Source organism: Rhinatrema bivittatum, chromosome 3, assembly GCF_901001135.1.
Source record: "Rhinatrema bivittatum chromosome 3, aRhiBiv1.1, whole genome shotgun sequence".
In the NCBI taxonomy this organism is placed as follows: domain Eukaryota; kingdom Metazoa; phylum Chordata; class Amphibia; order Gymnophiona; family Rhinatrematidae; genus Rhinatrema; species Rhinatrema bivittatum.
In genome coordinates this window covers 489827362-489852096 of record NC_042617.1, presented here as the reverse complement: position 1 = coordinate 489852096, position 24735 = coordinate 489827362, and the positions used below count along the sequence as shown (strand labels likewise).

The 24735-nt window shown below is 39.6% G+C and overlaps 2 protein-coding genes across 7 annotated transcripts in view; one reads left to right on the top strand and one right to left on the bottom strand.

Moving 5' to 3' along the window:
- SUPT3H (SPT3 homolog, SAGA and STAGA complex component) overlaps positions 1 to 24735 on the bottom strand; it is a 1115145-nt gene that overhangs the window by 1024941 nt on the left and 65469 nt on the right. The window lies entirely within an intron of this gene.
- Positions 13775 to 24735, top strand: part of RUNX2 (RUNX family transcription factor 2) — a 345580-nt gene continuing 334619 nt past the window's right edge. For 2 of the 3 annotated variants that reach the window (XM_029596079.1, XM_029596078.1), the window contains exons 1-2: positions 13775 to 14056; positions 14270 to 14417. In XM_029596079.1, coding sequence (XP_029451939.1) covers positions 13919 to 14056; positions 14270 to 14417 — 286 coding nt within the window. In that variant the 5' untranslated portion in view covers positions 13775 to 13918. The remainder of the gene's footprint in view (positions 14057 to 14269; positions 14418 to 24735) is intronic. The other variant, XM_029596077.1, reaches the window with a different exon arrangement.

Here is a 24735-nt window from a genome sequence, read left to right as displayed (position 1 = left end):
ATTATGATCACAGCAGGGGTTGACAGCTTTGAAACTACGCTTTATCGTAAGGATACTGACCGTAATACACTTTTACAGTATCAGAGTTGCCATCCCCGTGCGTTACGCGATAACATCCCTACGGGACAGTTTTTACGCCTGCGCCGCCTGTGTTCCACTCGCCCAGAATTTTTGGCGCAAGCTTACACTATGTTCAACCGATTTCTGGAGCGCGGCTATCCCCATAGGGTGGTCAAAAGAGCTTTTAAAAGGGCACTATACACCAATCGTGACTGGCTGTTTGTCCCAGGGTCCAGCTCAGAAGATGAGACTAACAATTGCATACTACCTTTTTCTATTATGGGGAGAGCCATTGCCTTGATGATAAGACGTCATTGGACTGCCCTTGCACTGACAGACCTTTTACACAGCCCTTTGCGCTTCACTTATAAGCGCGGCAAAAATTTGCGGGACAGACTGGTTCATACTTTTTCAATTGCTAAATCATCCCACAGTCAGGGCACACATGGCCCATGTGGTCACTGCACTATGTGCAGTCAGACGGAAAGAACATCTTCCTTTATACATCCCAGCACTGGGCGTCTGTTCAAACTACGCTCGGCATCTGACTGTCTTACTAAAGGCGTGGTTTACATCGTGAAGTGTCCTTGTCCTCTACTCTATGTAGGCAAAATGACACGTATGTTAAAAACCCGTATGATAGAACATTGTTCTAACATTCGCCTACACAGAGTAGATGAGCCTCTGGTTTCTCATTGGATAGAATGTGGCCATTCCATCTCTGATCTCTGCTTCACGGTCATTGAGGTGGTGAGCTGCCCCCTTCGGGGCGGTGACTACCCCGAGGTCCTTGGTCGCAGGGAGCAGAGATGGATTTTTACGTTGAATACAGTGGTCCCTGTGGGTCTCAACAGAGAAATTGAGTGGAACCTTTTTTATTAAGTTAAGCCTGTGGTCACTGTCGGGACGGATCCACTGAGACCTGCTACTTTTGACAGCTCTCGCGAGAGTTGTCGCGTTCGCGCCCTTTCCTATGTTTAAATAGCGTACACCTGTGAGAGCTTGCGCGCTCCGGGTATCTGTTCAAAGGTATGTACATGTTTGGAATGGTTTTCACAATGTAGCCACTCTCACCGTTATTCTTACTCAGATTTGTTTTTACACCTTAGATTTGAATGTACCCTTGGTCCTCCCCGATGCAGCCTAGCGAAACACGGGACCGTGTCGGGGGACCTGCTTCAATGCTCATATTTGAATGCGTGGAGTTGCCAGTATAAACACTGTTATTTTTTGATATTGGAATTATTAAAGTACACCAGAGAATTGGTGGTTTAACATTTATCCTGCACCAGCGTCTTGTGGTAATTGAAGTCTCCCATTATTACTGCACTACCAGTTTGGTTAGCTTCCCTAATTTATTTTAGCATTTCACTGTCCATCTCACCATTTTGGCCAGGTGGACAGTAGTATACTCCTATCACTATTCTCTTCCCCAACACACAAGGGATTTCTACCCCTTTAAAGGGCAATTTGGTAAGGTTAGCTTTGGAGGTCACATCGACCAACCAATTTCTCAGCAATAACTGACGTCTGGCCGCTACAATGGAAGCCACTCGTTTGGCTGAAGAGCGGACCAAATCACAGCTTGCATCTGCCAAAAAAGCAGCAGCTGGCTGTCCTGGACTTCACCCTGGAGTCACTGACTTCCTGGGAGAGAAGTAAACAAGATCGAGCTATCGGGGAACAACAAGAAACGATCTGCAAGGTCACTGCTACTGCATCAAATACTTTATTAAGAATAGTCTCAACCCCTCTATCATGAGCATCTTTCAAAGCCGCTCCTCCGCCCACAGGAATAGTGGTCCACTTGCAGACGGCACACACAAGTGCATCTACCTTTGGAAAACATAATCGCTCTTGCCATGGGATCCAAAGGGTACAGGCCTTCCAAAACCCGACCTCCTTTGAAATTAGCCTCTGGGGCGCCCCACTCAACATCAATTAATTCTTGAATGGCTTCCATCACAGGTAAAAAAAGAAGAGGTCTTTCGCAAAGAAACCAAAATGGAATTTTTCTTTGGCCCAGTCACAGCATCTGCTCCAGGAATTCCGAGCATTTTCAAGGTCTGAAAAATCAGAGCTGGCAGCTCATCTTTATGAAATAACCATAGCATAGTTCAATACGGTTCTAATCCTGGAGCAATTTCGCTATCCTCAAGGGAGTCCGGATCAGCGTTATCCGGACCTTCATCGAGAAGTCCTGTTGTCGCACTAGCAGTACTCCGGCGCTTAACAATAGATCCTGGCAAGGTTCCTACCTGTGACTCTGCTCTGGGAGCATGAGACAGGGCTAAAGATTGTGCCTGGAGAAAGGACTGCAATCCGTGGAAAAACTCTACCCACGAAAAGTTAGAAGCATCCAATCCAGGAGGTACTTGAGGCTTACACACTGAGTTACCAGCCCCTGCTGAGGAACCAGTTAAAGGAGTTACAAAATCAGGCATTCCCCACCTGAGTCGTCTGTACCTAGGCTTATATCCAGCTGGGAAGCAGGCTTAGTGAAATCAGAAGGCAATTCTCCCTCAGCCTCCAAACAGCGATGGCATAAGTTAGTGGGCACTCCTGGCTGAGATACTCAAATATGACAGGCAGTGCAAAGAGAAAGGCACTTAGGTTTCTTAGGTATAGGCGCCATTTTTGCCGATAGTGTCCTTAAGCAGCAGCCAGAGGTGTGTGTCTAGCTGTTTTTTTTCTTTATACGTCCAAAAACACTAGTGGGCAGATTTTAAATGCCCGGCACGCGTAAATTCCGGCCTTTACGCGTGTGGCCAGGCCTTACCCAAGTAGAGAGTCCAACAAGCTAGGTTGAGAGAACACTGCACAAATCTCATCTTTGGGTGAGTTTCCTCACTCCAAGGGTCATCTAATGTTCACAAGAGAGCACTGTTCTGTTTGTACATCTCACTTTGAATGTCAAAGTGGCCCCTAACCCCTACACTAATACCTAAACCTCACCTCGAGTTACTAGGAGGGCCTCCCATAGAGATATAAATACCCATCTAGGGTCAGGGAATTATGGCTAGTCAGTCAGTCTCTCTCTCTCTTCCCCCCCCCCCCCCTTTCCTGGTAGTAAACATGGTCACCCCAGTGGTTGTATGTAGGAAATACCACATTCTGGCACTTATCTCAAAGTGTGAAAAAGTGATCACAATTTGCGGTAACTTAGCTCTTCACATAGGTATTAGTGCAAATTGCGATAAACTCCCTATTACCATAAAACACACCCCTTTTCCCATCACATGCGATATTTACCGCATTTTGATAAATCCAGGCCTTAGATTGTAAGCCCTCTGGGGATAGGGAAATACCTACAGTACCTGAATGTAATCCACTTTGAAGCACTGAAAAAAAAGTGCGAAAAGTGGAATATAAATTTAAATAAATAAAATAAAATATAAATGTTCTTTTTTGGCAAGCTGATACGAAGGGCAGTGTTGTGATGGCTTCAGCTGCTTATAGATGAGAACAACATACTAGATAGGTGCCACCTACATTTTCGATTGCATTTCAGTACTGAAATGGCTCTAGTTTACCTCTGACGATTTATTACGCTTTCTGGATAAAGAGTAGAGACTCAGTGGTCACATTATTATACACTGTCACCTTTGACACCATTAACCAAAGAATTCTATTGGGACATTTGCAGCTGTACAATGTCACAGATGTTTTAGACTGATTTGGTTCATTTCTTTCAGAGCATCCTCAATGTGGATCTTTTCTAGGTCAATTAACTTACTCTTGGAATATCCCTTGGGTGTCTAGCTGGGGGGCATTCTTTTACCTACTGCCTTTAATATGTATGTCAGACCTTTAGCTGATTTGAAGGAATCCAGTTCCAAATGTACTCAGATGAAAATCTGTTTTATCGGGAACTGGGCCCGAGGAGAGAGGCAGTTCTAATTAAGACTGAATGGCTGCCTCTCAGAAGTTGCTATCTGAATGTCTCAGAATAAATCGAAACTTAATCCACAGAAAACTGAAGCTCTGTAGATCAGGAAACCATCACTGCAAACACATAGCCCATTTCCGACTTAAGGAGAACGGCATAAAAGAAATGAGCAAGCCAACATTTCTGGGGTGCTAGTGGACTTAGAACTGACCATGCCCCCCCCCACCCCCACACACACACAGTAGCTCTGGCTAAAACATGCATTCATCACGTATATCAATTATGTCAGTTGTACTTGATTTAGAGAATCACTTACCTACCTCTGATTACCAGAAAACAATTTTAATTATGTTAGTTGGCCTACTGATAAAGCATCTTGCAAAATTGCAAGGAATGCAGAATACCTTTGCTTTGTTGCTGCCATGGCTGCAGCTTAGAACCATGTTTCCCCAGCCTTACAGGCTCTACACTGGCTTTCAATTGAGTTTAGGTATAGTTTAAAGATCAGAGTGGAGGAGCTGCACAATGGTTAGAACAGTAGGCTGTGAACCAAGGAAATCCAGGGTTTAAATCCTGCTGTCACTCCTTGTGGATGTGGGTAAGTCACTTAACTCTACTTCATCAGGTACAGACTGCAAGCTCTCTGGGAACAGAGAAATACCTATGGTACCTGAAAGTAATCTGCTTTGAAGTGGCTGACCAGTCACAAAAGGTGGAATATAAAAATCTTATCACTGGTCTTCAAAATTCTTCTAAATGCAGAGCCTAAACATTTGAATGGGTACAACAATATTTCCTTACCAGGTGTTTTAAGATCTTAAAGCAAAATTCTCATGTACTCCCTCTGCTACCAAAGTAATGCCCTGCTACCAAAGAAAAGCTAGTCTGATCATCAACAGGACCTTTTCTTGTACTGCCCCCAAACTATGGAATTCCTTAGACTGTTCTATTAGATACATACATAATTATAAGGTCTTTAGAGGCAGCTGGTAAAAAGTGCCTTTTGTGTATCTGCTTTCACATAGCCTTATTACCGGCTGTGATTGAATATAATCAGCCAACTCTGCTGGTTTTAATGCCTTTGGTGTTGATTTGTTTATTTCAAAGTTATTTTGGATTTTAAGTTTGGTTATTTTTATGTCATTAACAGGTGACGTGCTCATAAAGTATCCGCTTACCATCTAGTTTATTGCTATATCTTGTTTGGGGGTTTTTTCTGCTAGTTATTGTGACTAATTAACTGGAATAACAGAAAAGGGTTAGTAATGTGGTGGGCCTAAAAATCTGGGATCCCTTATTTTCAGGGACTGATCGCTGATGCACTGTAAGCATTTTTGAAACTGAACTTCACCTATAACTTCCTATAGTATATAACAGCATTCCAATTCCTGCTTAGGCAGAAAAGTATCAATGTAGCATACAGATTTTTTTGATAAGCGAGGAAATAATAAAAGGGGGCTCTAAGGGTCAGATATATTGAGCATTTCTTCCACTTTAAGTTTACAATTATTATCATCGTAATAAATGTAAACTCACAAAAAAATGCATGACCAGAAATAAAACTGGAATGTGAATTTAAAAAAATAAAGTTCAGAACAGTTATGAGGCTTAACTAATAAACAGCTAGTTTAATTTCATATTTAAAAAGTATTACCATGGCAGTCTCAAACTACAGTGATGCCTCAGTGAGAAGCAGCAGCTCCTCGCTGAACTGAAAAAGGAAACTCATACATCTTTCCAAATAGTTTTTAAAACTAGTTCATAAGAAAGAAAAAAAAAAGTAATTAAATGTAACACTTCCTTTTTGATTAGCCGCCTAATAATTTTTCCTCACCCTTGACATAACCTTCTTGTTGTATCAAAACCAATAAAATGTAAAACATATTAGCTAAAAATAGCTTACAATAACCATTTTAAAGGCTGTGTGTGGCCTTACCATATATTTTGGCAAGATGCACTCTCTCCAACCACAGTTATATTCATCCAAAAGCAGTGGCACTGGAGAGTCTCTGTCTCACCTGTCAAAATTGAAGGACGCTGTTCAGCGGACCACCAGGAGTCCGTGGATAGGATCCATAGCACTACCGCAGCTGGTCTTGATAAGCTTTCGCTAACTACAGAGGAAAATACTAGGGGGGAAAAGGGAAAAAAAAAAAAAAGTCTTCCCTATAGGAAGATCTCCCTTCCTGTACAGAAAGACTGTGTCATCTGTAAAATAAAACCGTTAAAATATGCTTAAATGCATGAAAGCCACACAGGCATGCCTGTCTAACTTTTATTTAATAAAACATTTCAAGCAGGTAATGAGCCATAAACCCATGTTATCCAACAGATATAAAATATTACAACTTCTTTTTTCCACATGACCACACTGTTTTAAGATCAATGGTTCAGTTTAATAGATTCACCAATGATGCATTTTTACTTTATAAACATTTTCTACTTCCTTTACAAAAAAACATATACATGCATAGGTTGTTCCCAGCTACTTGTTATTACACGAACAGCTATAATCCAAGGTTTTAATGCAGACAAGCAAAGCACTTCAGTCTTCCCAATTTAGCTCTGTGGGAAGAAGCAGATTTCATTGGGTATTCTACAGGGAACAACACAGCTTATAGTTAAAAGTCATCAAACAGAAGAGAAACCATAGAGTAATTTGGAGTAACCAGATAACGCCTATGCATATGAATATTCCAGAAAGCTAGCACCGACATTTTATTTTTATTGCTGACAATACAATACACATTAAATACACATGTGCTCAAAATAAAGTCAGTTTTTTCACTCTTCTATTATATTTAGGGCCTGAATCACTAAGCTTTTTTTCCATTCACACACGGATGGGTATTTTGTTTTGTTCGTATATTTGCAAAGAACTATATTTAGTTCTTGTACCGTACATTAACAGTGCATTGGTGAGTAACAGTTTTCTAGATTAGCACAGTCATCTTCTAAGGATTATTGTGAGAAAAGTTCTTTGCTTTCCACACCCTGCCTGTATTAGGAAAATAAATAGAAGAAAGTAGCATATACTAAAAAGAATTAATTGTAGTTATATGGCTTCCTATAGTTGTAAATTTTAATTTGAACCTAACTTGTACCATTCAAATGTATTGCAGAATATTAAGGAAGAACAAACAGACGGATTAGGCGCACAGCTAAAGGCGCACTTGTTCAGGTAGGCATATGGGTTGCATAAGTAAAATAGTTAATTAGAAAACAGGAGAGATAAGTAAGAGAAGGTCCTAGTCTTTTTTATTGGAATGAACAAAACAGAGAGATAATTCTTTACCTTGTAAAAGATGCAAGGGTAAGTGATTATTGTTAAAAAAAATAAATAAATAAATAAATCAATAAAAACCCATTATGTAACCTTACATGAACAATAGAGTGAGAGGGTAACAAGTTTTTAAAATAATTAGATAAATAAAAAAATCTGAGTTCTGATTCTGTTCCATAGACCGGACCAGGCATGGGGATTCTACGGAGGCAACATTCACAGCCTCCAGCTAGGAATCTCAACTGTTGTACAAGGGTGAAATGTAGTGGCCAGGTTCTGGGTACATGGGAACAGAGCTCTGGAGAGAATCACAAACTATGGTCTTTCACGGACATGATTTGGCTAGATTGAAGGTGGGGGTCAAACAAATGGGGAAAGAAATTCTGTGTAGTTTATTAGTGAAGGCTCCTGGCACTATAGCCCAGTGTATATCAGAATTATTTTTGCTTTCATTTACTTCTTTGTTGCCATATTTGGAAAACATTTTTACATTGAGATGGTAAAATATTCCATGAAAGTTGTAATTAGATTCTTCAATTGATGATCTCCAAGTTTAAGAGATTGCTTTTGAACCTGTTGGGTTTTTTTTGTTGTTGTTTGCAATTCTGATATGCTATAATGTTTCTGTGATTGGTTTTATATTGATTTTGTGATATAATTTTGTAACTTGCCATATTGGTAATGACTATGTATTAGTGTTTTCAATATTATGGTGTGGGAAGCAAATACCAAAAAACTAGAACAGCAACAAAGAGTGCTCTTTCCTGAGCCTCAGGTAGATATACCAGCCAAGGTAATGGACCCTTCCCACAAATCCTGACTACTTGAACGTAATTGTACATGAAGGCTGTAATATCATAAATACCATGCCAGCACATATGGGTTCCTCATCATTCTGCATTTTGTGGACAATGGTAACAACTTAAATCTTATCCATCAAAAAATGGGTAGCCAATGTAGAGCCTGCAATATGGGAATAATGCATTCTTTCAAACAAGTCCCAAAAAGGACCCAAGAGGCCACATTTTGGACCATCTGAAGGGCCTTGATTGTACTGGCCAGTAGTCTAACATATACAGAGTTGTACTAGTCTAACCCTGTAAAGACCAGTGCTTGCCACACATTGGGGTACATTTTAAAAAACAGCGCGCGCACGAACAAAAGTACGCCGGATTTTTTTTTTTTTTTTTTATAAACAATTTTTATTGCATTTTAGCATAGAACAAGAGAACAAATAGCATGTTGAATACAGGCATCCTTCAGCATCCAACAAGCACCAACAATAACAGATGCAATCCACGCACATAGCTGCACGTATCTTTTAAAATCTGGGGTTGGCGCGCGCAAGGCTGCGCAAAATCGGCAGCCTGCACGTGCCGAGCTGCGCAACCTGCCTCCGTTCCCTCCGAGGCCGCTCCGAAATCGAAGCGGCCTCGGAGGGAACTTTGTTTTGTCCCCCCCCCCACCTTTCCCTCCCTTCCCCTATCTAACCCACCCCCCGGCCCTACCTAAATCCCCCCCCCCCACCTTGTTCGATAACTTGCGCGCGCCAGCTGGCCAGGCCCCGACACAGGCCGCTGTGTCGGGGTACTCGGCCACCCCCCCCCCCGGACCGCCGACACGCCCCCCCGGACATGCCGAATCTATCCATTGCATAAATCATAGGGCTGTAAAAATGGTTTCAGATTATGCAAAAGCCTAAGCTTATATACTGCATGATAGTATATAGCACTGTCACTGAGCCACCAGCCAGCCTCACTAGTGAATATATATTTTTATTGTCTGGTAGTTATGATATGAGTTTGGGGGGGGGAGTTTGTTTTTTTAAACTAATAGAAAAAGATGTTGAGAGTACTACTTTCAGGGAAAAATAATTACAACATCCTGAGTTTGTTTTAGTAAGTTATCAAATCAATAATGATAATATTGAATTTTAAAAAAATAAGCAAAACCTATACACATGAACCGTGCAATGTATTTTCCAGTAACTTAACTAAAATATGCAACTAGTGTACCACAGCCATAAAAAGTATCTGGAATACGTAAATCAGAAAAAAAAAAAACAAACACAACTCATAAATCCCAAAGCAGACATTGTGTTAGCTGATAGACTAAATTGTTGCCTTCAATACAGGATTTATGAGGAATAATCCAAACCTATTACAGAAGGAGATTCAGAAACAATATAGCTTGAAGTTTTAACATAGGATATTTTGCACTTTATAAACATCTCATATTTCTCCTCAAGCACAACTCTGTTACTTTATAACATATAAATGTATTTGTGTGCACACAAAACTACAATCACTTCTAAAATGGTCCAAATGAATATTAGGAAGACTAATCTGCAACCTACATGGAAAACAAAAAGATACCTTGCTACACTAGCAAGATATAAATACATAGTTTCTTTCATTTGCTATGAATACTAAATCATGGACTAGTGGCTTTGCTGCTCACGATTCATGAAAACATTTAACGGGACCACCAGACATCTCAGATGACAGGACCTTTCACCTCTAGGTCAGTGGCCAGTTGAAATTCTGCTCAGGTCAATAGTGACAAAAATTCATTACCCTCTGAAGGCCGTTCAGTGGCCCATGTGAAATTTATGTGTGATCCCTGTCCAGTTCCTAGCAGGGGTGTGTCCAAATCACAAGAAACAAACACCATTACAATTTGGATATAATTGGCAGTCTCAACAAAGAGGTCAAATATTAAACAGGCATGAAAGAGAAATTACCCTCTCGTCCCTAGCTGTGGTCCCTCCAGAACAAGGTTGATACACACTGACAAGACAGTGGGACAAAGCTGATGCTGCCACCACCACCACTAACTTTCAGTGATACATCTAACTTTTGAAGTGATACATTCCTCCTGAATGCATCTATGTCACACACACAGGCTATTTCCAAGGATAAATACTTATGTACCACTTGAAACATTAGTGGTGGTTTAGTATGACATACAAATGCAATTTTATATTTCCTAATGCATCGTTTTGTGCCACGAATATAGACACATCCTTTCAACATCATCAGCCCTCCATCTATCCACGTCTGCTTCCATTCTATAAAGAAGAAAAAAAAAAAAAGGCATTGCTTCACCAAGTTTTACTCATTTACACAACTTGTAATTCTCTAGGAATCATTTTTGATCTTGCATTTCACTCTGAAATTGTTAAGATGATTTCCCTACAATAAAAACATGCAAAGCGTGAATGTTCATCTTGGTCACTTATTTTTAAAGATGTGAAGTAAATGTATACAGCAGCTCTATATGCATAGTAATTTTAGGAACTGGTGCTGCATTTCCTAGTCACACAGTGCATTTGATTTATTTATTTTAAAGGGGAGAGTTCCATTGGCAGGAATCAACTATATATGTTCCTCTGAAGAAAACATCTCTTAATGTAATTAATTAATGAGTCCCCAAAAAATGGAGGAAAATGTTTGACATACAGAAAGTCTGAAATGGAGACTAAACATAGAAAATATCACATTTAAAGTACAACCAGACCCCAATGAAACATTCTTTATGATGGAGTGTGCTGGCCTTCTCCCAACATGGGATTATAGAGATCCGAGTACCTGAGACCAAGAAAGGGCAGCCGCTCTGCAGACTAATTTCCAAGAGAAGCAGAAAGGAGGCAGAATGAAAAAGTCATCTTGAATCAGCTCTAATCACCGTAATCCATAATTTTAAAAAAAAAAAAGTAGATCTTTAAATCATCTTTCAGAAGGGGCAAAAAGGTCAATACGAATGAGTAAGACTAATATAATAAATTAAACCACAATTCTCAAGTTAGAAGTAAACTCTGATGTGTTTGCTTGCCTAACACTCAACTACTAAATTGAAATTTGTGCTCTCCAAATTTATTCAGTAATAAAGAACTAGGAGTCACTTTACTGTTACCAGACCAGCTAAATTTATTAAATCAACCCTGAATTTGCATGGATGTTTTGCTTACAATTTCATCTTCCAAAATCTGCAGGGACAAAACCTTCCAAATGGTTTTGTACCATAAAGATTTTAGGAAAAAAAAATGCCCCGTGCTCTGTTTACATTATTATAATACCTGTTTAACTTCTTCCAGTCATTATGGTCTTACTAATTACTTCTTCAAGGAAGGCAATACACCTAGAGTAGAGGTAGCATGCAGTCATCCCCTGGACAATTTCACGCACTGTGGATAACATCCATTTCTGAGTGCAGTAAATTTTGGGCTTATCAGTTATCCAAAACACTCTTCTGGTGCTGAAGTTTGATTACCTTGTATTTATTTTATCTAAAAAATCTTATATTTTGCAAATCCTTATATGTTCAATGCGGATTACACTTATCACATACACGTCATAAAATATACATCATTAGAATACAATAAATAAAATACAAACCTCAGCCCATCAAATAATCAAATCAGTGGGACTACATCCAAGATAACTTACAGCAATAGTGGACATCAACCTGACTAGGCCTATGGAAACAAATGGGCTTTTATTTTTTTCCAAAAAGCTTTATAATCTACCTCTACACGTAACTCCAAAGGCAACATATTCCACAACTGAGATCTACAATAGAAATTGTTCTTGATCTCGTAAGTCGCAATCTAAAATCCTGACTGGAGGGAATGCTCAATAATGAGTTTGCGAACATAGAGAATGATTTGGTACATACAAAGATACCTTGCTTGGTAAACAACTGCAATCACCATATATTGCTTTATGTACTAAAGAAAGCAGCTTAAATTGTTAGTGTTGCAAAATTGGAAGCCAATGGAGAGCTTTCATATAAGATTTATCATCTCCTCCCCACCCTCATATTTTAAGCCAAAATTCATTCTTACAGCTGCGTTCTGAACTAATTGTAAAAGTTTCATCAAATATTTTGGCAAGCCAATAAACAAAGAATTAGAATAACTTTTCTCAAAAACAGAATTTAAAAAAAAAAAAAAGGGTAAAGCTATAAAGTAGCCCAATATAGTTGACACATGGTCTTGCCTAGAATAAAACACTAAAGAATCTAAAATCAATCCTTTAACCAGGATAGTGAAAATATATTCCGATTATTTAATTCACCCCGAATTAACAACACAGAAATGGTCTGAAATGGTGATAAATATTTATCAAAATTTGGAAACATGGAAAAGATTCTAATTGGCAGCACAAGCAATAAGAAGAGAATGTGTTATACTGTGGTTATACCGTAATGCAGTTTGTGTTACAGTACAGACTGTAAGATATAATCATGCCGAACAAGATAATAGCATCTACTTATGCCACAGGTCCATAGGGGCATAAAAGACAGTCTCTTAAATATGTTTCTAATTTTGCTTCAAATCTGCATGAGCAAATCAAGGTTACTAATGCACACTGTCTGGGCAAGTTATTCCTTAAGATGCTCCATGTTTTAGGATTTCAAAGTCTCCATCAGAAAGAAAAAAAAATTGTTTTTGTTAACCTACTGTCCCCTGGCCTTGCAAAAGCTCAAAAAAGATTATCAAGCAGAAAGATGTGTAATTTTTTTTTAATTATTATTTTAAATAGCAAACTCATTTTCTTTCAAACGAAAATGTGTTAAATGCAGCTCCGAATGAAATGGCTTACTATATTCTAAAAAGATGAGGCATTCTATGTATGGTTAAATTAAAAAAAAAAAAAAATTCTCAGAAGCTTAACCCTTTTCTGTGGACATGAAACTATAATCAATGCAGGCTACCTCGGTCCTACTATGCTTTAGGAACATGCGTTTTACTATTTACAATCATTTTTACAGTACTTCTCTTTGAAAACATATTTCTGTTTGACACTCAACATCTCCCCCCCCCCAAAAAAAAAAAACTGTTTTCCTAACATTAAATTATTATTTCTGTCCGATAGAGCTTTTGTAACATTGTGGAAAAAAAAAAAAAAGAGAGAGACTGATGAATCACTGCATTTAATTTTCATTATAGAAAAACTGCCAGCTAGCCCGGGAGGTGCGTAAGCTGCAGTAGACAGACATGATTTAAGGTTTGTAAAGGAATCCCCAGACTAGCACTTCTATGACAGCCAATTACAGCGCAGGGCATAGCCTAGCAAGCAGTCTGCTACCAGAGCTTAGGCAAAAGGTAAAGTTTCCTACAATGAGTTACAGATTCACGAGTACAGGAAGACAAGAAGAAAAAAGAAAAACAGAAGAAATCCAACCACCCCAGCAAATATGAAGCAGACCCCGGTTCAAGATACAATCCAAAAGATGTAAATTATTATAGATCAACACGGTTGTTCGGAATTTCGCACAAACATTTGTGCCAGTCTTGCTCACTCTTCCGAAGACACAATAATGAGCTAAGGAGACGGGGGTGGGGTAAGGGGGGGTGGGGGAATGAGGGAACCTTAGCTTCAGAGAGTTCTGCTGTCCATATGCTTTAAACTGTACAGGAGTTTGGGCTCTTACAGCACTTGTGCTCTCTCCAAATCCTCATGAGTCAGAAAAATTAAAAAGCTATAGCCTTCTAAATGCCAGGAAAGGCCTTACCACGGGCCTTTTGTCAAAAAAAAAAAAAAAAAAAGCCACAGTGGAAGGAAGGCAGTCCCACTTGGAGTACTGTGATGTCACAAACCACATGATTTTCTCTCTCCAGTAACAGTGCTTGCAAAAAAAAAAAAGGAGTTTTAAAGCTTTTGCTTTTTTGGATTGTGTGAATGCTTCATTCGCCTCACAAACAACCACAGAACCACAAGTGCGGTGCAAACTTTCTCCAAGAGGACAGCAAGAAGCCTCTGGTTTTTAAATGGTTAATCTCCGCAGGTCACTACCAGCCACCGAGACCAAGGCAGTCAGTAAGTGCTCTCTAAACCACAGCATATGCAGTAATAGCAATTCTTTCAAATATTTGTTCATTCCCAGTTTTAGCTGGCTTTGTTTTGTTTCTTTGCTTTTTGCTTGTTACCAGCACTACAAAATTTAACTAGACCAAAAAAAAAAAAAGTCTATGTACTCCTGGGGATGAGTGAAAAAGTAAAACTGGCTCTGGCTTTGGTCTTTATTTTCAGTTTAAGACTTCAAGGAGTATTTACATCAGAAGAGAGGAGATCTGTTTGAGGAGAAAGAAAAAAAAAAACACCACAAGCAAAAGAAGGAATATGGCATCAAACAGCCTTTTCAGCTCAGTAGCACCGTGTCAGCAAAACTTCTTTTGGGGTAAGTTTGACAGTTTTGTGTTTTTTTTACTCATTTATTGAAAAGATCACTAAGCTAATCGCTAGGAGATAAACCTGTCAAAATGTATGCTCTGCTTATTTAAATAGAAGAGAGTTTTATTCATACAGTATGACCATGCTACTATAAACAGAACAAGGCAGAACACAGTCTGTAGAATGAAAAGATCCACAAAAACCACAAATTTGCAATCTACCACTGTGACAAGACAGTAGGTGCGCTCTCTGCACTACTTTCCCCACACTAGCCCGTGAGACTGTGGAATATCACCTCCAGCTGAAAACAGCGCTGTGCCACTGTCCTGCAAAATCCTCAAGAGCCCTGGATTAGCTAGAAACTAAAGCAAACACATGGACAGAATTTGAGAGGGACATCAGGTGAAAAGCCGGGTATTGCAGGCCAGGTCCATGGAAAAGCAATCAGCTTGGGCTTTTAACTAGTCTCATCAGCTCCTTTCAACATGCAGCCGAACTCTCTCTCTGCCTAACAATATATTTCCCCTCTATCTTAGGAAAAGTTAGCTAAAAATTACCCCTCCCCCCCAAAAAAAACAAACCCCAAATTCATTTCTGTCCATGGTGCCTGTCAAAGCTGATAAATTCTGCCTACTATACATCCCCGGCATTAAAACCGAAACAATTCACGCACACTATTACGAAAACATGTCCGCTTCTCATTTAAGAGAAAGAAATTGCAAGAAACAGAATTCAGTTAACATTACTGCTATACTAAACAATTATTTTTTAAGGTGGTACATGAAAACTTCCACACCTAAACTGTCTTTCATAGGGGGGGGAGAAAAAAAAAAAAGCAGACTAGAAATCGACAAAAATGGATAAAGTTATACTTTAGAAGCAGATTTTACAGCAAAGCACTTTAATGGTGTGCTGCCAAATATTGGCTGGAATATTGGGAACAGTAAACACAGATGTCTTAAAATGTCTCCAAGAATTCATATAAATAACTCAACACAGACGTTACATTATATGGTGTGTATGTGTGTATATATATATATATAGATAGATAGATATCTATATATACACACACATACACAGATTGAATAGCAATCCACATGTATAGATCAGAGAGACAGATGAGATATAATGAGACATACATACATTCGTACAAGCATATCCATTCTATGTTATCATATGGTTCCCTCGCTTAGCAGACTTGTCAAAGGTAGTTTGAAGAGCATCCTACCAGACACTACCAGTAATTTCTCCATAATGGAAAGAGTGGGCAAAAGCAGCTGCCAGTAATTCATTGGATTTTCTTTTTACTAATATCTGAAGAATTGGGGGGGGGGGGGGGTAAATCTTTTTGATCTGGATCGTCCTTCCTTGTAAAACATTGACTTCACTCTGAGCCATTTCTTGAGGAGGTCGGTCTGCCTCCACGCATTATCTGCCTCATCCTCTCACAGAGCATCATGACAAATAGATTTTGAGCACTTACAACAGTCTTTCCATGCTGTCTGTCCACCATACGCCAAGCTTGTGTCACCCAACTGGCTAACTTTTCTTTCCTTTCCCCCCCCCCCCCCCCCCCTCCAATTCTATGCTTAAAGGAAGATGCTAGGAAGATGCCAGTTTGCCTGTAGACTAAAACTAGCCACCGCCAGCAGTCTCCAGCCCTCTCCCCCCCCCCCCCCCTCGTGCACCGCAATTGGCTGCTCTTCATTTCAGCACTTGAATGTGCAGCGAGTCAACGAGCAACAATTAAACTGGAGAGGGAAAAGGGGAGTTGCATGCTTGAGGGGTCAGGGAGCACCAAGTCTCTTTACCATAAGAAAATGTAAATATCAGACAATGTCTGAACACGGTCACAACCCTGCAGGTAAAAAAACATTAACAAAAAAGAAAAAAAGAAAGACACAAGTGTGACACTAGGAAGAATTCTGCCCAAAATATGCCATGTTAATACAGCATAGCCTAATCGCTGCCAGACCACATTATCCCTGTGTTTACAACAGGAAATACAATTTACATATATAGGAACTTTTTGGTTTGTTTTTGTTTTTAATTTTGCTTCAACTTCCAAAAGAGATTAGAAGAAATTCAGTTGACTAAAATTGTCATAATATACCTCAGCCTGAGACTGCTCAATTTACCTGTTCTAGACCACTGGGAAAGTGCTGATAGCATACCAGTTTAACACGACTGCTTAGAAACTCACCGATTTAGACACTATGTCTTAAATTAAAAATGGCATGAAATTCTACCGCTCCCTCTTGCTTCTTCTGAAATAACTTTATTCGGTGTCCAGTGTTTTAATACACTTTAAAGCTGTGATGAATCCCGTGAGAAGACGTTTTTGCTTTAACTGGCCCTGAAAAATTCAAAAGCACTGGAAGCTGGGAGGGACGGTGCAAGATCTACTGAAATAAAATTCTATTGAAGAGCTTGTGTCCCAAATCAGATAAGAGCGCGCCTAGACTAGAGAGGCCAATAGACCATGGGGCTTCTTGTACACATCTGCCTGTCCAGGAAACCTTTTCAACTTTTATTTATGCTTTATTTTCAAATATACCTGAGCAGAAAACAAAACCTTTCCAAATTTATGAAGTTCCCACGTTACACATGGTTCAGGATAAGAAAAACTAGAGAACCAAAAGACACCAAACCTGCATGAAAAAAACAAGTACATTGTACAGAGAAGCAAGGCAGCTACTGCAGGATTCTGTTCCAAGTTACCCATCAATCCTACCCAGTACAGAGATCCTTTAGTATTATGTATGGGACAAGAGGCAGTATTTAAGGAAAGGAAATTAAACTGTAAAGTAACAAAACAGTCCCAACAAAAAGTGGGATATGACCCTGGTCTGTAATACCACACGCTGAAAAAAAAAATCATTAGTAACACATTCATACTAAGTCAGTTTTCTAGATGATACGATGTATAGACTACAGAGCATTAAGGAGAGGAAAAGATGCACAAACATATCAGACCTCTGTTGCCAAAATGTGTTTTGAAAAATTTGAACTAACTAGGCAATTTATCATTTCTTTTCTAAACTTTTTTGTTGAGTATTCTTGCAAAAAGAAGGCATTTAAAAACAATGCATATAATCTAAAATACATTTTTATAAGGACTTCTCTGCTTTCATCTTCCTGTTAAAGCGGCTTTTCCCTTCAGCAGAGCTCTAATAGCAGACAAAAGCATGAAATATACACAGTTACACTGTGACAGTACCTTTTAAGTACTTTTAAAGTGCCAAATATCAATATGTTTAGCATTTTCTCTCTTAATCACTGAAGATCCTAATTTTTAAATCAATCATGGCAGGGAGAGGGGAAAAATTATCAGTAAAGGTTTAAAAAAAAAAGTCTCAGTTTGTTACAAGAACACCGAAATAGTTAACAGTGAAACTGGAAAAAGGGGGGGGGGGGGGAGAGAGAGAAGGTGGAAAGTAAATCTTTGGGAGGCACTAAGATTTTATCAAGCATAGAGGATTAATCTTTATTGAATAGAACCCATTCACAAATCACACCCATGCGGCATTTCAATACTTCCAGGCAGCTCTAATCAATTACAACTCTTTCTGACTGCTTCAGCATCCATGTGCTTTTAATTTTATACACTGGTGGTCTAAAATATTGTTTTGGGGGCTGAGCTAAGTCACTATGTATTGCAACTTGGCCTTTCTTTTTAATTCTCCTCCAAACAAATGTAAATGTAAAAATTTGCCTTAAAAGAAAGCAATTCATATGAAGACTGCAGCAATTTTATACTATACCTCCTTGTTGAAAAGGGGAAAAAAAATAAGGTTTGGGGGTGTTACCCAAATATCCCAACTGCGTATACATTTAAAAAAAAAAAAAGTAAAGGAAATGTAAATATTCACAAGAAAAAAAAATCGAGGACTATAATATTTATTTTTGCATTTCCTATGATTAATGATGCACCAGTGCATACTTGAACACTGAAGTAAAAACGGGCGAACACCTCAGGCTTCCATGCTGTCAAAACTAAAATAACAGAAATATCTGGCTGCTCTTCACAGCCCCAATATTAGCACTATTAACAGTACTACTACCAGTGAATCGTGTGGTTTCATCTTACCATGCATTTCATACTGTTAAAAAAAATAATAATAATTAGTCCCGTCCACCTATGACTTTTCCTTACAGCTGATTACCATCCAGCAGCACATCCTGTTTTTTTAGCTCTTCTTTCTTAAAGCACAGGTTTGAATACCCAAACCAATGTAAATATCCAAAGACAATTTATGCCTATAAAATGTTCATGACAGAAAAGCAGATATGGAAATTCTTCCCACAAAGCAAGCTGGCAAAGCTGAAAACGAAAGCCATTTCCACTGTGCCTATAATTGTAACCCCCTCTCTATAAGGCTGTTGTAAATGTCTATAGGTTTTTACATTTGAGAACACAAACTATTTTACAGACCTTTACATGATAGAGATCTCAGGAAAAAGGCAACACAAAATGGCACGCATGGATAGGACTTCACACTCCTTGTATTCTAGCTATCCATAAACCAAGCTATAATTTAGACCCGTAGGTAAGGATTGTTTCTGAAAACAGTCATTAAAACAGTCCATAAACAAATCATTATTGTTTTGTATTAATTCATAAATGGGTTCCTAGGATACAGAATATTTTCCCTACTGGGTCCCCTTGGATAAGAACCTAAGAAAGGATTTGTATTTTCTGACTAATTTGACCAATGAAGTTAAAGTGGAACAATAGTGTGAAGCATTTTGTATATATATATTTTTTTTAAAGTAGCTTCAGAAAGTAAAACATCCTATGCATCTATCAGGAAGATATTTATTCGGTGACAAAACCAAACCCAAAAAAATTTACCCCACCCCCTTACACACACACACACAAACAAACAATAACGCATGGAGTGTGATTTTATGAAATAAAGAAGGTACTTCATTCAAACAAAACTAAAAGGGATTAATAGGAACCCTGTACTTTGTGCAACCGAATGTGCCTTACAAATGTCTCCATGCTTAAGGAGCTGATCTCAGGGTTTTGTCCACTAGCAGCAGACGTCCTCTCTTTACCATAGGACCGCTTCCTTCCCCCAAAGCAAAGATCTACCCTTATGGATAGCCCAAGCTCCACGGGATTCCATTTCTTAAAACACCTTCAAGCTGCCCCCAATGCCTCCCCCATTTTAAAATCACTTTCTAAAGTCAGTTTGAAGAGGGAAAGAAAGGGGATCACTTATGTTTTCAGGTGTTCTTGTTTTCAGTTAGTAAAGCTTGAATCTAAGGGCACGTTTCCTTTGGAAAACATGCTCTCTTCTACAAATAAATAGAAGCCTTGCCACTCAATGTGCTGAAAAATCTCACTCTACCTTCATATACTGCCAATGATCACAGAGTCACATTCCCTTGGCCAGCCTAGTTAATTGTCTTAGAACACAGTTTAACACTTCCAATTAAAAAAAAAAAAATTCTCACACACACATGTATATAATTTATACATTTGTTTCCTGCCTCATTCATTATATTCAGTTTACTAACATGCAGATTTTAATTCAAAAGAGTCATCAAGCAGTTATGTTTCCTGTGTCTTAGAAATCTTTTAAGAAAGCACTTTCAATAATTCGCTTTGAGCATTTCATAAACTGCCATTCGGCTCAAGAAAACATGCAATAACGTTTTCGTCAATGAAGTATATCATTCCAAATCACGAAAGCGCATTTGAACTGAAAGACTTCAACACGTGCCTCAGTAGGTGTCTGGTAAACAAAAGAGTCTTTGTTCCCCTCCTTGATATTGTGAAAATTCAGATACTTTTAAACATAAATATTTATGCCAACTTAATTCATGATGAACATCTTTGTACTTGTGTTTTACTAAAGTCAACAGCATAGCTTGGTAAAGGTACGAGCCATTACTTCCTTTTGGTGTTCAACTTTAAAGAAACAATAAAACCGAGAAAGTTCAGTGGGCTGAGGAATTATTACTGTTCGGACTTTAACCTAAATAATTCATGGACAAAAGAACCTCCCAGAAAATCTCTCTGAAACGGACCTCTCGTGGGACTTCTGCAGATAGACTGTCATTCTTCTCACCACACACAGCTTTCCCTTTGCGTTGTCATCCATACACAAATCTGACATGCTTCCAGTAAGAAAGGAACTCCCCTGAAAGCGCATTCTGGATCCAAACTCAGGAGGTCAAGATTCAAAAGAGTTAAACTCATACTCATTTATTTTCCCTGAATTTATCTTAACTATAAGTGAGCCAAGACCAAAACTCATCCCTCTTGGTCAGATATCTTGCAGCAAAATCCACTCTTTGGTTTTGAGGGGGGAAAAAAAAAAGAGAGAGAGAGAGAGAAAGAGAAAGGCAGAGGCTGCCAGTTTTTGCAGAATCTTATTCTTCCGAACAAAAACAACAACAAAAAAAAATAAATAAAACCTCCGTTCATCCATCACAAAGGAAAACATACATTAAAACCAATAAAAGGCCTGCACTGTTCACTCTGAAACAGGGGATTGATGAAGGTGGGATAAAAACCTTGTACTTTCACAGGTACTAGAAATGCCCAACAGCTGGGAAACAATGAATGGCTATTACCCAGCTAATTCCAGGGCAATGCTCCCTTTCTCCTCCTACTGCACACAAGCCATTTCAGGTGGTTTTCATTTTCACAGATAAGCAAAAAAGATTTACAGTAGAATCTCTTTTTTTTTTTTTTTGCAATTGTTTCTAAAAAAAAAAAAAATCTATTTTCTACCACTTTGCTGTTTGTTCATGCTGTGTACCAATGTGTAAAAGTTATGGGGTTTTTTTTGTTTTTAATGCCATGCATCCTGGGCCCCATTTTCCAAAATTGTGCCACATGCACTTAATAGAACATCTTCCTATAATCAGCAAGCCCCTTCTCCTTCTCCCCTCCGTTCTTCTGCTACTCTAACTTTTACTTCTAAATAAGCTACAATTCTCTCAACAGTCAACTAAGAGAGTAAACTGTACCAGTGCAAACGTCTGCATACAAAATAAAGCAAGTGGGATGCAAGGGAACATTTTTCAAGTCACACATTTATTAAGAGCCTTGCTCAGTAACTGGTATTTTTCTACAGGAGATCAAATGGGGTGGAAGGGGAAGGACTTAAATGATGAGCCGTGTAGTTTCAAACACTATTTTTCAAATCTGTATGTTAGGGAACCACAATCTTGAGACTCCGGTCTTCAAGGATAATGTAGTAATCGCTTTTTGTGTGTTAAATTTTTAGCACAGGAATTAAACTCATTCAAAAGCTAAAGAGCCATGCAAAATCTAGTTTTAAACAAACTAGTTTTATCTGCTATAATGAAATACACACAGTGGCAGGGTAATTAGTAATACAAATTTGCAAATAACTTACAACACATGAGGTGGGCTCCAGCAAGCTTCACCAGACCCAAGGCCATGACTCAACCATACTATCTGGCTCCCATGGCCTGACAAAACCTAACATGACCACTGCTATGTGGCCAGCCCATTTCTTCCCCCCCCCCAACAAATGGGTGGGAGGGAGCAAGACGAGCCACATACCGCTGCAATAGTTGGCCGTGTGCAGCAAGAGATCCTTCCTCTCATCAGCTCCGTAAATTGCTATTGGGGGAGGGGGTAACATCAGGGGCGAGCCAATGACCTAGGAGCCTATTTAGGCCAATTGCCAGCTGTCCTGCCATCTTACCTTGCATCAGACCTTCCCATCCATCTCACTCTAGGGCTTGAGATTCTGTTCCAAGATGGGAGGGGAAAGGGAAGTTTTGTCTTTCATCAATCGTATTAGCAGTTTTGAGCAACCTGATGGGCTATGACATAAACCTAAGGCAAATGGTGAAGGAGCTGGGACTCGAATAGGTCTAGATAGGCTTATTTCGTAGCCCAGTTATCTATAGGCTTTAGTTAGAGGAGGCCTAACAATGCCAGTGACGGTCTAGCCACACCCGATGTTCAACAGATGTGGTAGGACTGACTATCATGGAATAGTGCAAGCACTGGTTGGCACCAGAGATGAGAAGAAACTGGGGGTGGGGGGCTTCTGATGGACACATCTCGCCCATTCATCGAAGAGGCGGGACTTCTATGGCTTACCCATACAGCTATCACGAGGGACTAAGTTCCCTTAACTCCACATTGCATTCATTGGTGCAGTGAGGAGATGAAGCCAACAGCCTCTGGTGAAAATGTGGGGTGCATAGTTTAGTTTGCGGGGATTTACTGAGATGGTTCATCAAAAACAGTATTGTTGGTGTATTGTTTGTTAATGTAAAGCATTTTGCTGCAGGCATGCATTTCTAACATAAAATGTTCACTTAAAACGCTGTTGTCTGTGTAGATGTTACTCTTGCTGGGGGAAGGGGTGGGACAGTTCAGAGGTGGGTCAGGTGGCCAGAAAAGTGTATAGCTGACTGATTCGTGCCTCCTTTCTGACAGCAAAAAAAAAACTGCTGAAAATGTAAATAAAGACGCCGCCTCATTCTGAAGTAAATACATAGAGACGCACTCAGTCTCTTTCACTGCTTAATAACAGACCCCGAGAAATACTGAAATGTATTCAACTGGGTGGTGACAATTACAAAGAACCTTGTGAAAATTGAAGACACTTGCCCTCCACACCTTTCGTGAAAAGATTTACTCCTGGGGGAATTCTGTACAACTGTGCAAGGCAGAATTCACGAAAATGTTCCCACCTGGACAGAATTTTATATTTTGCATGCAGAATTAGTCCTAAAAGCAGAGCTGGACCCTCAGCAGAATGAAGTAGGAGGCCAGCGCATGGGTCTGTGCCAGATAGGAAACCAAGGATGCAGTCTCCTTCATGCCCAAACTATTTCTCTCTCTTTCATACTGCCCCCACTGTTCAGGCACTTACTTAGCCTGCTCAGCCCCCGAGCCCAACTCAGTCACCACCGCTGGCTCTGAATTCTGCTGCAAGTGCCGGCAGCTGGTTGACCCTCTCCCATGTCAGAGCAAGCTGTTCAGGAAGCTGGTCACCTTCTGAAGGTTTTGTTTGGGGGATTTTTTTTGTTTGTTTTTAAAGCTTTTAAAGCTGTCCCAGGGCCTCTCCTCTTTAGAGGCTGAGGAAAGTGGTGACAATGAAACTGGCAGGTTTAAAAGGGGCAACACCCCCAACAGCAGACTGAAGTGAAGGTGGGAGAGGGGCTGAGCCTGTTGGAAGAAAGATTGAGCCTGGGGCATGGGGGGAGGAGAAGACGGAGGGAAGTTGAGCCTAGGTTGGGATGGGGGAGGGAGTGAGGGGGAGAGACAGATATGGAGAGGTCGGTATTGAGCCTGTGGAAAAGAGGAGAGAAAGGAAGAGATAGATGTAGGGGGTGGGAGAGATATAGGGAAGAAACATGGGATACAGATGTTGAGCCTGTGGTGGAGGAGAGGAAGAGAGAGAGGTGGGTACTAAGCCTTTGGTGGGGGAAAGGAAGGGGAGAGAATGCTTAGAGTTGGATGTTGAGCCTGGCGGGGAGGGGGAAGGAAGGGGGAGAAAGCACTGTGAGGTGGGTGTTGATCCAGGTATGGGAGGAGGAAAGGAGAACGAGCTGATGGGGTTTGAACGTGGGGTGAGAGGGATGGAGGTTGTTTGGTGGATAGAGGAGAGATCTGGGACTAGGTGGGGTGTCGAGTGGGAAAGAGCATGCTGGAGGTTTTAGTCTGATAGGTAGGAAAGAGATATGATTTGAGGGTAAACGTCTGAAGAAGAAGGTGTGTGAGCACATGAGAAAGACATGTGAAGGAGAATCGAGGGGATTGAAGCGGAGGAGTAGCTAGACCTTATAATGTATTTTTAAAGTACTCCTAGCAGAAATCTGCATAAAACATTTTAGCATCTTTTCTTCTGCACTGCATTTTACATTAATATGCAAAGACAATAATTATATCATGTTATTTTGACATATAATGAATGCAAAATTTTGAAGAATTTGTAAATATTGTGCACATAATTTTACATGTTTTGCACAGAACTCTACTTTATTTGCGCAGTTTTCCTCCAGGTGTAAAAGTTTAACAAAACATGATTAGAAAGGAAACGCACCAGCAGAGATTTCATTTGCACTAAACGATAGCCCAGTCTTAAGGGCTATCTTTAGTGCAGTATTTAGTCAGTATTTTTAATTATTTAAAAAAACAATTGTTTAGTACACCTCACCCTGCAGTAAGACAAATAAATCTATTAGAAGTTAACCATTTTATTTGCTCTAAAGAGGTGTTAAAAACAAGAATAACTATTGGGATTTAATAGAACTGGAAGCCAAGGTAGCAGCAAGTCACTCCAAAAGAGGAATGCGTCACACTAGAGATTGCT